The sequence below is a fragment of the Lissotriton vulgaris genome, chromosome 1_1 (genome assembly GCF_964263255.1).
Source record: "Lissotriton vulgaris chromosome 1_1, aLisVul1.2, whole genome shotgun sequence".
Lineage (NCBI taxonomy): Eukaryota > Metazoa > Chordata > Amphibia > Caudata > Salamandridae > Lissotriton > Lissotriton vulgaris.
Genome location: NC_141685.1, coordinates 776,996,138 through 777,012,747, shown reverse-complemented (window position 1 = coordinate 777,012,747; position 16,610 = coordinate 776,996,138). Strand labels below are relative to the sequence as shown.

Sequence of the window (16,610 nt, the reverse complement as noted above, 5' to 3'; positions counted from 1 at the left end):
GATCTAGCCCTGATCTCTTGACTGGGTGAGAGTATTCTGTTTAATTCAGAGACTCTGTCCCTCACCACCCCTTGTTGTAAATATTTTTGTCCACCCTAAGCGTGGAAGGGTATACTCAGATGTGAGTCCCTTGCTCATTGCACCATCAGGATTCAAGCAAGCCGGGCCGAAGAGGCTGAAATGCCAGAAACCGGTCCCCGGTAGCTTGTTTCCTTCCCAGTGTAAGAATTGGCTTTTGTAGTTTGGTTTGCCCTGTTCCCATCATGCACTGGGACAGGAACAGACTAATTTGCATACAGCCAGGTTCTGAAACTGGGATGGTGCAGTGAGCTAAAAAACGGTGTTGGATCTAGCCCTGATCTCTTGACTGGGTGAGAGTATTCTGTTTAATTCAGAGACTCTGTCCCTCACCACCCCTTGTTGTAAATATTTTTGTCCACCCTAAGCGTGGAAGGGTATACTCAGATGTGAGTCCCTTGCTCATTGCACCATCAGGATTCAAGCAAGCCGGGCCGAAGAGGCTGAAATGCCAGAAACCGGTCCCCGGTAGCTTGTTTCCTTCCCACTGTAAGATTTGGCTTTTGTAGTTTGGTTTGCCCTGTTCCCATCATGCACTGGGACAGGAACAGACTAATTTGCATACAGCCAGGTTCTGAAACTGGGATGGTGCAGTGAGCTAAAAAACGGTGTTGGATCTAGCCCTGATCTCTTGACTGGGTGAGAGTATTCTGTTTAATTCAGAGACTCTGTCCCTCACCACCCCTTGTTGTAAATATTTTTGTCCACCCTAAGCGTGGAAGGGTATACTCAGATGTGAGTCCCTTGCTCATTGCACCATCAGGATTCAAGCAAGCCGGGCCGAAGAGGCTGAAATGCCAGAAACCGGTCCCCGGTAGCTTGTTTCCTTCCCAGTGTAAGAATTGGCTTTTGTAGTTTGGTTTGCCCTGTTCCCATCATGCACTGGGACAGGAACAGACTAATTTGCATACAGCCAGGTTCTGAAACTGGGATGGTGCAGTGAGCTAAAAAACGGTGTTGGATCTAGCCCTGATCTCTTGACTGGGTGAGAGTATTCTGTTTAATTCAGAGACTCTGTCCCTCACCACCCCTTGTTGTAAATATTTTTGTCCACCCTAAGCGTGGAAGGGTATACTCAGATGTGAGTCCCTTGCCCATTACACCATCAGGATTCAAGCAAGCCGGGCCGAAGAGGCTGAAATGCCAAAAACCGGTCCCCGGTAGCTTGTTTCCTTCCCAGTGTAAGAATTGGCTTTTGTAGTTTGGTTTGCCCTGTTCCCATCATGCACTGGGACAGGAACAGACTAATTTGCATACAGCCAGGTTCTGAAACTGGGATGGTGCAGTGAGCTAAAAAACGGTGTTGGATCTAGCCCTGATCTCTTGACTGGGTGAGAGTATTCTGTTTAATTCAGAGACTCTGTCCCTCACCACCCCTTGTTGTAAATATTTTTGTCCACCCTAAGCGTGGAAGGGTATACTCAGATGTGAGTCCCTTGCTCATTGCACCATCAGGATTCAAGCAAGCCGGGCCGAAGAGGCTGAAATGCCAGAAACCGGTCCCCGGTAGCTTGTTTCCTTCCCAGTGTAAGAATTGGCTTTTGTAGTTTGGTTTGCCCTGTTCCCATCATGCACTGGGACAGGAACAGACTAATTTGCATACAGCCAGGTTCTGAAACTGGGATGGTGCAGTGAGCTAAAAAACGGTGTTGGATCTAGCCCTGATCTCTTGACTGGGTGAGAGTATTCTGTTTAATTCAGAGACTCTGTCCCTCACCACCCCTTGTTGTAAATATTTGTGATCCACTAGGCATTGACGGCTGAGTTCGGTCACCCTGGCGTTCAGTGAACCTGCCAGGTGTTGGACCACCATAGCTATGCCCTGCTGTTCTAGCCAAGTCCAGAGACGAAGGGCCTCTTGACAAATGGTCTACAAACGCACCCCACGCGGTTCGTTAAAGTACCACATGATGGTGGTGTTGTCCGTGAACACTTGCACTAGCTTCCCCATGATGGAGAAAGGAAGGCTTTCAATGCCAAACAAATTGCTCGGAGCTCCAGCAAGTTGATGCGGAGTTTGGATTCCACCGGAGACCAGAGTCCTCTGATCTCCACCTCTCCCAGATGGCCGCCCCATCCCAGAAGTGACCATCTGCCACCACTGTGCGATCTGGTTGGGGAAGGGAGAGAGGTCTGCCGGTGACCCAATCACAGTTTGTCAGCCACCACTGCAATTCCTGTGCATTTCCCCCTGGGAGCTGGACCATGTAGGAGAGATTCCTCTTTTGCTGCACCAATTGGAACTTCAGGTCCCACTGCAGAGCCCGAATATATCATATGGTATGCGTCACTAACAGCAAGAGCAATGAGGCCCAGCAGCATCAGAGTCATTCTCACCGAAATCCAGGAAAAGAGGCTGAAGCATCGGTATCATAGTTTGAATATCCAGAACTCACCATTTGGGAGGATAAGCCAGAAACTGCACTGTGTCCAGAACAGCTCAGATGAAAGAGAGTGTCTGAGAGGGAGTCAGGTGTGACTTCAGCACGTTGATAGTGAACAACGCGGGTGCAGGAGGTCTGCTGTTGTCTGGAGGTGGGAGACAACAGTCAGGGGCGAGCCCGCTTTCAACAGCCAGTCATCGAGATAAGGGAAAACTGACTCCCCTAATCTGCGTAGATGAGCTGCGACTACCGCCATCACCTTGATGAAAACCGAGGAGTGCTGATAAGGGCAACGAGGAGCACAGTAAACTGAAAATGCACATGGCCTACCGTAAACCACAAGTAGCGCCAATGAGCAGGCAGGGTGGGAATGTGGGGATAGTCTTCATGCAAGTCCAACGCTACCATCCAGTCTCCCGGGTCCAGGGCAGACAAGACCTGAGCTAATGTCAGCATCTTCAACTTTTCCTTCTTGAAAAAGCAGTTGAGGGCTCGTAGATCTAGGATAGTACAAAGGCTGTTGTCCTCCTTTGGGACCAGAAAGGGACCAGAAAGAAGCAGGAATAACAACCGCAGCCTACTCCTGGCACCAGAACCTCTCTATGGCTCCCTTAGCCAATAGAGTCATTACTTTCTCCTAAAGCAAGTCATAAGATGGAGGCATTGATGGGGGGGTAAGAGTGACTATTTGGAGGAACCACCTGCCTGATGTGATGGTCTGCCAGTGGTGGAGGGGATGGCATAGCCTGCCACCAATTTGCTGCCCATGATCGTGATAGGCAAGACTAAGAGGGTTTGGAAGCTGAGGCTGCGAGGGGTGATGGACTTAACCCGAACCCTGGATAGCCAACCGACGGGGCCAGAACAAGCTACATCCTCGGCCGCACGGAGGTTGTGGAACTTGCGCAGTCTTGCGGCTGGGATAGGGCTGGCTTTGCTAAAATCCCCTTCCATGGACACGAAGGGCAGACTGTGGACAATTGACAACTAAGCGGCTAAAGGACTTAAAGCACTCAGGTGCCATAGCTGCCTTGCCTCCGGTGAGACGAATGCTATCAAAGGGCATATCCATGAGAGAGGCCTGGACATCGCCCGAAAAGCTAGAAGTTCTCAACCAAGCGTGGCGTCGTACAGCCAACGTCGATAATGTCGCTCTGCCCAGCAAGTCGGTATCATCGAGACCACAACGGAAGTTGAACTTTTCTGAATCCCTCCCATCTGACATTGTTTGGGATAGGATGGCCCAGTCTCATCCGGGACTTGTGGCAGCACTTGTGCCACAGTTTCCCACAGGGAGTGGAAATAGCAGCCCAATAAGCATGCAAGACTGGTGGAAGAAAAGATGGTCTTACCTCAACTGGTCAGTCTCTTGGAAACCCTGTCCAGGGGAGCAGAAGGGAACGCGCCTTGGGAGGTAGAGGCTTGGACAACCAAGCTCTATGGGCTAGGGTGGGTAGGAGCTTCTTTGCTGGATTTGGACCAAGTTCCAAGTAGAATATCTATAAGGGACTCATTAAAGGGCAGCAAGGGTTCCAATGAGTAGACACCAGGCTGCAGGACTTCCATCACGATATTAGTCTTGAAGGGACCTGCCGGTACAGGACCTCAGCCGGTCTTCGCACCACCATAGCAAATGACACTCCCTCCTCCTTAGCCACAGTAGGGGGAGAAAGCATGCCCAGAATCTGGAGAGGTGTCCAGTCCATTTGGCTTCACCCAATTCCTCATACCAGTCCATTTCCTGATAAGGCTGGTCTTCTTAGTGTTACAGCGACTCCTCCCAATCATCTCCCACTCCTAGCCCCTAAGGATAGGGACCAAGAAATGACCTAGGACCTGGAAGTTTTATCTTTGCCGGTATCGGCGGCGGTCGACGCAGTCGGCTCTGGGACGTAGGGGATCAGAATGGGGCTGTCGCCAGATAGGCCGGCGAAGGTCGCAATGGCACAACCGGTGCAGGACATGATTTATAGGAGGACATCAGCATCGGGCCTGGAGCCGCCGGTGTGAAACTCGAAGGCGCATCGGGAGGTGCAGGCCGCACAAACATTTGGTGCATGGCCTTATAGAACTCTCAAGCTTGGAGGGGGGAGGGGGGTTCACTCCAGCTTAAGGAAAATCGGGGAGGCAAGCAGTCAACCTAGGTGCAGGTTCCAAAGAACAAGGCCTAAAATGCAGAGACTCCTCCGTTGCTGACGGACGGGGAGAAATCAAAGCAGGCTTCCATTCTTGTGCTTCTGGCGACTCTTACCTCAGTGTCCCAATGATTTGGAGTGGGATGAAGAGGACTTGGGACTCTTGGAGCAGTGCCCGTACCTTCCTCTCGACCGGGACCTTCAAAGAGATTTCCTAGGAGGGACGCATTGCGGGCAGACTGCCGGGCAGCAAGTAGCTTTAGGGACAACTCCCTGAAAGCCTTCGGCGCCATGGCCCAACAGTCATAGCATGACTTCGAGTCATGCTTGTGCTCCAGGCACCACAGGCAAACCAGGTGTGGGTCCGTCACCGACACGACGTGGTGGCAGGCGAAGCATAGTTTGAACCCAGAAGTCTTCCTAGACATGATGGATAAAACCTATACTCCAAAAAGGGAGTCGACAAAAGTAAAAAAAAAAAAAAAAGCCTGTTGACAGAGTAGCTCTCTTCACGGATCAGCGATTCCCTAGCTCGGAAATAAAAGAACTGATGTCACGGCGCCGATGTGGTGTCTATATAGGTGCCCAGCAGAATGGCTCGAAGAAAAATATTCCAAGTCCAGTCCAATGCCTGGAAAATTCAAAGGTAAGGAATTTTTGTGATTTGTCTATGATAAATGCAAGAAGAGACATAGCTAAAATATGGGAGGGAGGGCCCTTGAAGGGCCCTTCCCCGCAGTTGGGTCATGAGCCCAGTGTCCTCCCCCACAGTAGAGGCATGGGCCCAAAATATGGCCTAGTGCATGGTGGTAGAAAGGACGGTGTACACAGCACTGAGGGTGCCTCAAAAAGTTGAGAAAATATGGGAGCCATGGAAACAAAGTAGAGGATTGGTATAGGAAAAAATTGCTAATCTATAACTGAGTGGGTTGAGGGCAGGGAGGGGGATCAAGTATTATGAGCCTCATGGCAGATTAATAGTAGGGACCTGTATTTAAATTAATGGATCAGGAAAGGGCGTACATGGGAGGGTATGTGATCTTTTCTGTAAAGTATTATTGCTATTATGTGTTAAAATCAATAAAATGTGCTTAAAAAAATATAAAACGCAATTGTTTGTAAGACATTTGGTTTAATAACTGTGAACATAATTCATAAATCGTCTCTCTGACCTGTATTTGCTGGTCTGCATTGGCAAATCACATTTTTGGCTCTGGAAACAGACAACTTGGTAAGCATAGCAAACTGCACCCGGTTCTTGAGACTCACACAAATAGATGACTGACTACCTTAACTCGCTGTCTGATTCAGGTCTATCTCCATTTGTAAGTAATAGGCTTCATTTAAATCTGTTTAGTTGCATGTGTGTGTGATGTAATTTCAGAAAGAATCATGCAGCGCTTTCACCCTGTTTTTCATGACATCTTAATGCCTCTCATCCTATTTTCCCAACTTCTCCAAATAACTTCGATAGTTCTATTTTAAGTCGTTTCTGTCCAATTTGAATTTCCTTCTGGTTGGAATTGTATGTTAGAGAAAACTGTGGCTCCTTGCCTTAAGACAAGGTTGCAAAGTCATTCTGGACCCGGGGCAACCCCATTTGTTGCTGACTGGTACTGGTGGTAACAGACTCTGAATATCCCTGGGCTCTGCCTAACCAGGCCCAGGGCCAGTGCTATGCTGAAAACACACTTAGAATACAGTGAAAACACCTACATACACAAGGGTACCCCTATGATTTGGATAACCTCTACTATAAGGCCCTAGTACAATATAGGGTACAGGGATTAAAACTACCTTTAAGTTCATAGTATATATTAGGGCATGGCAGTTTAGAGGCCAGCAGCCTTTTCAGCACTTGCATGTGTGCACAGCTGGTAGCCTGTGGTCGGTTTAAAAGCAGCCCCGTGTTGCAGGACTGCTTTTACAATGTGAATTGTGCCCAAATTCGACTTTGGTTTTTTGGGCACTTACAAACTGATAAACTACAATAGTTTGGTATTTTAGGTACCCCCGAGTCTCCCCTAGGTGTCTCAGGGGTGGGGTCAGGTACTTATGAGGAGGACCCTTATAAAATCAGTTTCTATGTTCCCTCGGGATAGAGCAATTGCATATTTCACTTCCCTCATTGTAGTAAAGTGCTTCCCAAAATTGACTTTAGTGGAACGAGGATCTACAATATTTGTACATATTCATAATCTCTAAAGTCTCCCCTGGGTGTCCCGGGGCAGGGGGTCCTTTAGATATAAGCAGGGTCCTTATAAATTCTTTTTATAAGGCCTGGTGTTAAGTCAAGTCAAGTCATAAAATTTATATAGCGCACTACATACCCAGAGGGTTTCAAGGCGCTTAGGGAGGGGAGGAGGATTATTTGTCAAATATCCACGTTTTAAGTTGCTTTCTGAACGCTAGGTGATTCTGGGTGAGGCGAAGGTAAGCGGGAAGTGAGTTCCATGTTTTGGCAGCCAGGTATGAGAAGGATCTGCCTCCCATGGAGGTTTTGTTGATGCGAGGGACAGTGGCGAAGGCTTGGCTGGAAGAGCGAAGTTGGCGGGAGGGGGTGTAGAAGGACAATCGAGAGTTGAGGCAATCTGGTCGGATGTCGTAGAGTGATTTGTGTGCGTGGGTTAGCAGTCGGAAAGTGATTCTCTTATTGACGGGTAGCCAGTGGAGGTCTTTCAGGTGACCAGAGATGTTTTCGTTGCGTGGGATGTCTAATATGAGCCTGGCTGAGGCGTTTTGGATTCGTTGTAGTTTCTTCTGGAGTTTAGCGGTGGTACCTGCGTAGAGGGTGTTTCCGTAGTCCAGTCGGCTCGTGACTAGAGCGTGGGTGACTGTTTTCCTTGTTTCGGAGGGGATCCAGCGAAATGTTTTTCTGAGCAAGCGAAGGATGTTAAAGCAGGAAGAGGATACGGCGCTGACTTGTCTGTTCATTGAGAGTGAAGAATCCAGGATGACGCCAAGGTTCCGTGCGTGGTCTGTCGGGATGGGTGCATTTCCGAGGGCATCCGGCCACCAGGAGTCGTCCCATGCAGAAGGGGATTTACCTAAGATGAGGACTTCTGTTTTGTCTGAGTTCAGTTTCAGACGGCTTTGTTTCATCCATTCGGCGACTTCTTTCATTCCTTTGTGTAGGTTAGTTTTGGCGGTGCTGGGGTCCTTGGTGAGAGATAGGATCAGTTGAGTGTCATCCGCGTAAGAGATGATGTTGAGGTTGTGTTGGCGTGCGATGGCCGCGAGGGGGCTCATGTATACGTTGAAGAGGGTGGGGCTGAGTGAGGATCCTTGTGGTACGCCGCAGATGATTTCAGAGGCCTCGGACTTGAATGGTGGGAGGCGGACTCTCTGGGTTCTTCCGGTGAGGAACGAGGTGATCCATTCCAGTGCCTTTCCTTGGATTCCGATGTTTCTGAGGCGTTGTAAAAGGGTGCTGTGGCATACTGTGTCGAAGGCTGCAGAGAGGTCGAGGAGGATGAGGGCGACTGTGTCTCCATTGTCCAGTAGAGTTCGAATGTCGTCTGTTGCTGCGATGAGGGCGGTCTCAGTGCTGTGTTTGGCTCGGAAGCCAGATTGTGAGGGGTCGAGTGATTTGTTGGCTTCGAGGAAGGCGGCGAGCTGGTTGTTGACAGCTTTCTCGATGACTTTGGCCGGGAATGGAAGAAGCGAGATGGGGCGGTAGTTTTTGAGTTCGGTGGGGTCTGCTGTTGGTTTTTTCAGAAGGGCTGTGAGTTCCGCGTGTTTCCAGTCTTCTGGGAAGGTAGCGGAGTTGAAGGAGCAGTTGATGACGTCTCGGAGGTGCGGAGCTATGACGGAGTCGGCTTTGTTGAAGATGTGGTGAGGGCATGGGTCTGTGGGGGATCCAGAGTGGATGGAATTCATCAGGCGGATGGTGTCCTCAGTGGAGATTGGGTTCCAGGCGTTAAGGGTGTTAACGGGGGGAAGATAGTCAGCTGATGGTAGGGTGGGTTGGCTTCCGGGTTGGTTGTCAAAGCTGTTGTGGATGTCAGCAATCTTGTTGTGGAAAAAAGAGGCTAGGGAGTCGCAGAGGGTTTGAGAGGGGGTGATGTCGTTGGAGTTGGCCGAGGGGTTGGAAAATTCCTTGACGATGTTGAAAAGTTCCTTGCTGTTGTGGGCGTTGTTGTCGAGTCGATCCTTAAATGCTGTTTTCTTGGCTTTTCGGAAATGGCACAGCTCATGTTCCACATTGCAGATCCCAGCCACATAGGTTAACATGGCAGTAAGTTAATAATTAATAACTAATGCTCGACTTTGCAGAAAAATATCATTTGAGGACTTAGGAGAATGGAATTGATAAATCCAATAACATGCTGTTGTTGAATTTATCCTAAAGTATAAAGCAAAGAAGTTATAAGTCTTTCATGTCTGTAAGCCAAAATCCAGGTCTAGTGGTCTGCCCTGATTAGTCAGAGTAAAGTGGATTAGCCAGGCTAAGAAGTAATAAGTGGCACCTGGGGTGAAGAGCCATCCTGAGAGGAGAGGGTTCTGCTGCACAGGAATGCCAGGGCAAGGGGGAGGGGTTGCAAACAATGATCTTCAAAGGAGGGTAGAATAAGCCAGCTCCATTTACGCCCATCCCCTCTGAACCCAGCCAGGTGGCAGTGTAGATCCCTTTCTTTCAGGGAATATAAAAGGAGTAAGATGCGTAGTTAGTGAAGACAGAAATTGTCCTTTTATTTTTTTTATTGGCAGGCCCAGTAGGGTTACAAGTGAAAATAATAACTGCCCCTCTCGGGCCACCTGCATTTCCTATATGGTTTCTCCTTCTGGCTCATCATTCTCTTCTCTCTTTCGCCGTCCCTTGGTCTGTGTCGGCTCCCAGGAAGAGAAGACTTGTTGCCGCCCTCAGAACAAATCAAAAAGGGGATGCCATAAGTAGGTTGTACGTGAGCTAAGTCCTTTTCCCTCACCGTTTGTGCCTCCACCATACCCTTGACTCAAAATCATCTCTGGTACTTTCTTTCACAGTCTCCTGCCCACCACCTTTTAAAGGAAAAGAAGTTCATGAAAGGCACCTGCCTGCATCCATGGCCCTCCTGGGTCGTCGCTGACTGGGTGCCAGTATTCTCCTTCTCATGGAAACCATTGGAGTTGGAAGCGTGGTCTTGCTCTTCAATGGGATTTGTCGTCAGCTTTCCTATCCCCCTGCTGGAATCCGCTCCACTCCACTCCATGCCTGCCATTGCTTCCCGGTTCTCCTCCTCCTCATTGCTGTGGTTCTCACTCTCCCCTTTACTTGCCTCTCTTTACAAAGAGGAAGAAGCTGCTCTATTGGTAGCTTCCGTCTTTTCTGTGACGCGTGTCCGAAAGACTGGTGCGCGGACTTCTGCTCCATTCATCCAGCTAGTGGCCGCCGCGCTGAAATTCTCAGGTGCGGGTGGCGGGGTACTACAGGCAGGCTTTAGGAACAAATGTGCAGATGCCAAGGGTAAGGAGACTATGGATATAATTCTCCCTGGAGGTTAGTTTAGCTAGCTCTTGCCTCTCTGCTGAGTCGTCAGCCATAATGAATTTTGGAAGAATGGTGCTTTCTGGAAGACCACTGTGCCACACATTGGAGGAAATGGCAATGCACTGGGGTGTTGCCCTGCACCTCATTGGACAGGTGTGCCCCCTTAATTGACCCCAGAGAACACAGAATATGTATCTGAGAGGGGCAGAGCCTTTCAGATCTACTGCTTTAAAGAAGAAGAAAAAGAAGGGGCCATGCTGGAAGTTTGATTTGCACCAACCAGGACCTGCACTCTGACTGACTGTGCTTGCTGCGCAATCCGGAACTAGAGGTCTGTGGACATAACTTGCTTCAAAATGACCAAAGAGGGGACTGCCTGCAAGCTACAGGTTAATAGAGCTCATCTGGATTATCACCACTAACATTCTCCAGCAGGGAGTGACTCCAGTGGATTTGTAAGCGTTTTGTCCGAGTGAATTGTGGGAATCGAAGTTCCAAACTTTCAAGGGCCATTTTGGAGCTTCTGGACCCTTGGAGTAAGTTTTGGACACTTTAGGACTCTCAGAGGAACTTTAGGAAGAAGGTCCAGAAGTTTGGAGTAACTTTGAAAAAAAGCTCCATAAGTGGACCAGCTCGACTTGGCCAGCCAAGCCGGGGACCCTCAACTGCGAGCCTGCCCTCCAGGATGGTCTCGCTCAAAAGCTCCAGAGGTCCGACTCCAGAGTTTGACCAGGAGCTAGCCAAAACCCAAGATGACAAACCCTCACGGAATCCAGCCTGGTGAAAAGCATCGAGGAAACCCGGAAGAAAAAGCTCCGTAAAAGTTTCTAAGTGCGAAGGTAAAAGAATTGACTGGGACCAACCGCGAGATTCATGCTGCCTACCTTCAACCGCAAGCTGGCCTGGATCCCTGGTTCGTCCTGCTGGAAAGCTCCGGAGGTCTAACTTCAATAGTTTTGACCGGGAGCTTGTCGCTAGGCCAGCCGACAAACCCTCACCAAATTCAGGCTGGTGGAGAGCTTCAAGGGACCCCGGAAGGAAAAGCCCCACAAAGGTTTCTACGTCAGAAGGTAAACACTTTGACCAAGGCCTACCGAGAGGGGTAGCCGCGCAGGGCTCCATCGTGGTTGGCCTGAAACTATGACTATCCTGGTCTAGCGCAACCAGATGTACCAAGAGGTGCTATAGGTTTCCATGTGCAATATAGTGCTAACTCTTTAAAAATTCATATCTCCGGTTCCCTACATTGGATTTTTTTTGTTTTAGTGTCATTTTAAAGAGACAAATATTTCCTTTTTGTATACATTTGTGTTGGATTTTTATCATGTGTTGTGTCTTAATTATTTACTGAATTTGTGTTTTTAAATGCTGTACAGCCCTGTCTCTGAAGCTATGCCTGCAGCTTGCAGCCAAGCTACCAGGGGTTGAGCATGGGATTCATTTTCTGAGACCTATTCAGAGCCTTAGACTGTGTTAGTGGCCTTATTACCAGTGGTAGATGCACATTTACCACTACTAATAATCCACTTATCAACATTTTGTGTTCAGCGGTGTGGATTAGGATTCTGGTGAAAAAGTACTCCTTGCAGGAAAGTGAATTAAGATTTAAAAAATCCTTTAAATTGTCTTAGAACAAAACTTTTAAGTTTGATTTTTGAAATGTGAACTAATTAGTTTTCAATCCCTTGTTTTGATTTTTCCAAAATTGTTCTAAGTCTTTGCTGTTAGTGCTGGGGCCAAAAAACTAGGAATCCATGGAGCTAGACCTAGCTAAACTGTCTAAGCTCAGGATGGCTGATCCTAAAGTGCAGTGCAGGCTTAGAGGGCTGCCTGCTTCCAACAAGATTAGGAAGGCACAGTTGCTTATGTCCCGTAGGGCCTAGGCTGGGGTAGCTCAGGAGATTCAAGGAGGGATAGGGGGTTGTTACTTGCAACCTCACCCAGGAGGAGTGTGGGGATGGTGCCTCTGCCATTGATTCGGGTGGTAGCCACATAATTCCAGATGGTGGGTGGAATGCAGGGTCCCGTACTCAGGAATCACCACTGATCCTTGCAGAGAGACAGCTTTAGGCCCAACTAGCTTTGATAGCTTTGGAGCAGAGTAAACTGTAGTTAGCTGAGAAAAAATGGGAAAGGGACGAGGCAGCAAAGAGACGCCAGAGAACACGGAGTAAGTATCTGAGAGGGGCAGACTCTTTCAGATTACTATTATTATTGAAATTTCTTAAGCACGCAGCTACCCCCGACGGGGGTGTCCCGGCGCTGTGGAAAACATGTGGAAGAGACCATAGGTGAACTAGTGACTGGAAAACAGCCATGTCTTCAAGCTGCGCCTGAACAGTGATTCCGATTCGATCAGTTGAAGACTTAATAGAAGGGAGTTCCAAAGCTTTGCAGTGACCACCGCAAAGGCTCTACCCCCTTTTCTTGAATGATGGAAGCGGGGGGGAGCAAGAGGCGGAGGTGGTTGGATCTGAGAGCTTGTGATGAGTGGACTAGCTTCAGCCTCCGTCTGAGATACCCTGGTCCCTTGCCATTCAGAGCCCTGAAAGACAGGACCGGGGCTTTAAACTGGATACGAGAAGATCTGCTGCTTGAAAAAAGAAGTAGAAGGGTCCACAGTTCAAGTTTGATTTGCACCAACCAGGCTTTGCACTCTGACTGACTGCGCCTGCTGCACAATCTGGAACTACAGCCATGTGGACTTAACTTGCTTCAAAAGGACTAAATAGTGGACTCCCTGCAATCTACAGGTTAACAGAGCTCAGGTGACTCATCACCACCAAGAATCCCCACCCTGGAGTGACTCCATAGGATTTGGAAGGGTATTGTCCAAGTGGATTACGGGAGTTGAAGTCCCAAACTTTCAAGGGCCATCTTGGAGCTTTTAGACCCATGGAGTACGTTTTGGACACTTTTGGACCCTCTGAGGAGTATCAGGATGAAGTTCCAGGTGTTTGGAGGAGTTCAGAGCAACTTTGGAAAAAACTCCATAAGTAGACTGACGCTACCTGACCAGCCACGCCAGCAACCCTCAATCAGGAGCCGGCCTGCCCTCCAGATTCGTCCTGCTGAAAAGCTCCGGAGATCAAACGCCAAGAGTTTGACCAGGAGCTGGTCGAAACCCAAGCCAGCAAACCCTCACCGAATCATGCCTGGTGAAGAGCATTGAGGGACCCCTGGGAAAAAAGCTCTGTAAAAATGTCCGGAGGTAACAGACTTGACTGGGATGAGAGTCAAGCTGCCCACCTTCAACCGCAAGCAAGCCTCGATCCCTGGTTCATCCCTCTGGAAGACTCAAGAGGTCTAACTTCCACGGTTTCGACAGTGAGCTTGTTGAAAGGCAAGCCAGCGAACCCTCACTGAATCCAGACTGGTGGAGAGTTTTGAGTACCCCAACAACAAAAGCTCCAGAAAAGTTTCCAAGAAGGTAGAAACTTTGAAGAGGCCTACTGCGAGAGGTAGCTGTGCAGGGCTCATTCGGGGTCAGCCTGAAACGTTGACTATGTCCCAGTCTAATGTGTCCAGATGTCCAATTAAGCGCTATAGGTTTCTATGTGCTATATAGTGCTAAATCTTTAAAACATTCATATTTATGGTTCCCTACATTGTATTTTTTCCTTTTTAATGCCATTTTAAAGTTGAAAATATCTCCTGTTTCTATAAATTGGAGTTGGATTTTTATTGTGTGTTGTGTCTTAATTATTTACTGAATTGGTGTTCTTGAATGCTTTACATACCTGTCTCTAAAGTTAAGAATGGCTGCTCACAGGCAAGCTACCAAGGGTTGAGCATTTGAATAATTTTCTGAGACCTATTCTGAGCCCTAGACTCTGTTAGTGGCCTTATTGCCAGTGGAAGGGGCATATTTACCACTACTAATAATCCACTTTGAAACAGAATAGTACTGAGAATCATGAGATTTTATGTAAATATCTTTCTTGGTTTAGTTCATGTGAAATACTGGGACTAACCTTCATCTGGAGGCGAATGGTGTCCTTGACATCTTGGATGATGACAAAGTTACCTCTCTATTTCTTGACCTTTCAGTGAGAGCCTACCATTGTGATAAGGGGTTATGGTGTGGAAGTGATGAAGTCCAGGCATTTCTAGAAAACGTAGAAAAAAGGTACATGCCTCAAATACTCCCAATTTAGGGGAAACCATGCTGAACAATGGTGAAGCCCAATTACGTTGAACGTCCACATGATTGTTCTTTATTAACTGTCGCAGGGAAGGAGAGCTCAACCATTTTGGAGGTTTGCCAAAGTAATGTATATGGATTGAGTTTCTGCTCCATGTACACAGGTCTCCAATCCACATTTCGTTCCTGCTCCCTCAATGTGAGAATTAGTCTCACCAATTGAGCCACAGTTATTTTAGGAACCTTCGATCTAGACCGATCACTTGTCTGCCACTTTTTAGGAGCCGAACATTTTGACTCGCAAAAGGCAACTAATTCACTTGCAGGGTATTAATAATGGGTGGATGACATTAATGCTCTGAAATAGCGGACAAAGGACATCTACAGTATACAGAAAAAGCTTAAAATAACATAAATAAGAGAAGAAAACTCACAGCACTCCAAACAAACGAAATCTGTCTTTAAAGAACAGAGTTGTTATGGCAGAACTCAAATTATTATTATTAATAAGCTTAACAAATCAAATGGAGAATTGTCTGACAGAGTACAACATGTAAAAACATAATAAGGTACACTTACTTGTCCTATTAAGAGCCCAGTGACATAGTCCTTCTCTTTAACGATAAGCCTTGAAAGGTAGAGTTCGACCCCCTCTTCCACAAAGTAACTTCTCCCCATTATGAGAATCTGCTATGAATCCAGTTCCTCGAATCTGCATAATAATATTAAAATAATACATTATTTCCAAAATCACGTATTCAAAAAGTATATCCAGAATATACTGCAAGTCTAAAAGAGCCCTGAACACGATTTCCGAAGAAACATGTCCAGACTTTGCAGCCTACATGAACATGATGCAGCCTGAGAACTTTGCAAGATAAACTTAAAACCTTGGCAGGCTTTCTAAACTGATTGTTATTGTTTTTTTGCATTTATTTCTTACAGTTCTGCTATTTTAAAATTAGATATAATATTTTGTTATTGGTTTATATTGTCTGTGCTCTTCTATACAAATATGCTCATAGATCTAGTGCTTGCAGCTGTCTTGATTTGCACTTCTCATTACACATTCACAATGTACAGTTCATGAGGTTAGAAATCTAAACAGTTTAAACAGGTCAAGTCGGAAAAATAGCAACAGGAATACTTTACACAGAAGTCAGTGGCAGGGAAAATGTCAGCAAATTCCATGGAATATTATTTCAAAGGCAGTAGATAATAAAGATCCCAGATCATTTTGATAAATTACTGCTTACTGGAAGCCTAAAGAAAAACTAGTATTGATTCATTTGTCAACATGGAACCATGGATTTTATACATTTTACACACCTCTATAAAGCAATGTAACAGCATGTGGAGATGATGTACATATAGCTAGAAGTATGTTTTGAAATGAGGATGGCATTAACATTATTCCCAATAACAAACAAAAATCACCATTCAACAAAAAAAGGTAAATCACATGGACTATACCTTATTGCACTAAAGGGATCAAACCAGATCCTGGGAATTGACAACCAGTGCTCACCAGTTTCCTCAACACTGACATATACCCAAGTAATCATTGACCAAGATACAAACCAAATTATTTAGCTGAACGATATACAGGAGATCCTTGCACAGTGTTGATGAGGGTAGGAAAGTCAAATCAGCTTCCGGCCACTGAAAAACAATCTACGGAGCTAGAATTTGCTCTTGATTCAATTCAGGCAACATCTTAATACAAAAGAAGATAAACATTGTGGACCACAACTGCTGAGCTCAGAGTCAAACCAGATCTACAATATATCATGGCCTCGTGTAAAGAAAGCACTGACCTTTTAAGACATAGTCGAAATGTCACCATAAGATACAATGCAAAATGGCGTAACCTGTGCTTTACTAATGTGAGTGGGCAAAAAACCTAAAGGTTAGTTAGATGTAGCAATATTTTACTTCGTGCAATGACCCATTCAAGAAAAGTGATTCCACCTGCTATTGGAACTAGGCCTACATTTTCTCTTCTTCCTTAATAACTGATTGTCTACTCTCCTTTATTACAGAAATTGACATGTACTTGTGTTCAACAATAAAACCATGGAACACGTGCAACGATGATACTTCTGAGGGCCTACTCCGACACACTTGCACTTACATCTTGCACCAAATTCGCACTCTCACCTCGCCCAAAGGTACAAAGCAATCTGAGCAGGATATCACCAGGTCCTCAGGTTATCATTATTCTAATGCAAGAGACTTTCTTATAGTACATCCTTATTTACTAGCTAAGAGAATGGGAACAGTCCTGAAGCAGAGGCTTTGCAGGCCGGTGGGTGACTGAGGGCGACAAGGTTGGTGGCACTAGTGATGGCCTGCAGGTCTGGCCCACTTACAGTTCTCCACCTGTCTTATGGGCCACT

At 46.9% G+C, this 16,610-nt stretch overlaps 1 protein-coding gene across 2 annotated transcripts in view; it reads right to left on the bottom strand.

Moving 5' to 3' along the window:
• ODR4 (odr-4 GPCR localization factor homolog) overlaps positions 1 to 16,610 on the bottom strand; it is a 238,097-nt gene that overhangs the window by 183,188 nt on the left and 38,299 nt on the right. For both annotated transcript variants that reach the window (XM_086956110.1, XM_086956106.1), the window contains exon 2: positions 14,791 to 14,923. In XM_086956110.1, coding sequence (XP_086812236.1) covers positions 14,791 to 14,889 — 99 coding nt within the window. In that variant the 5' untranslated portion in view covers positions 14,890 to 14,923. The remainder of the gene's footprint in view (positions 1 to 14,790; positions 14,924 to 16,610) is intronic.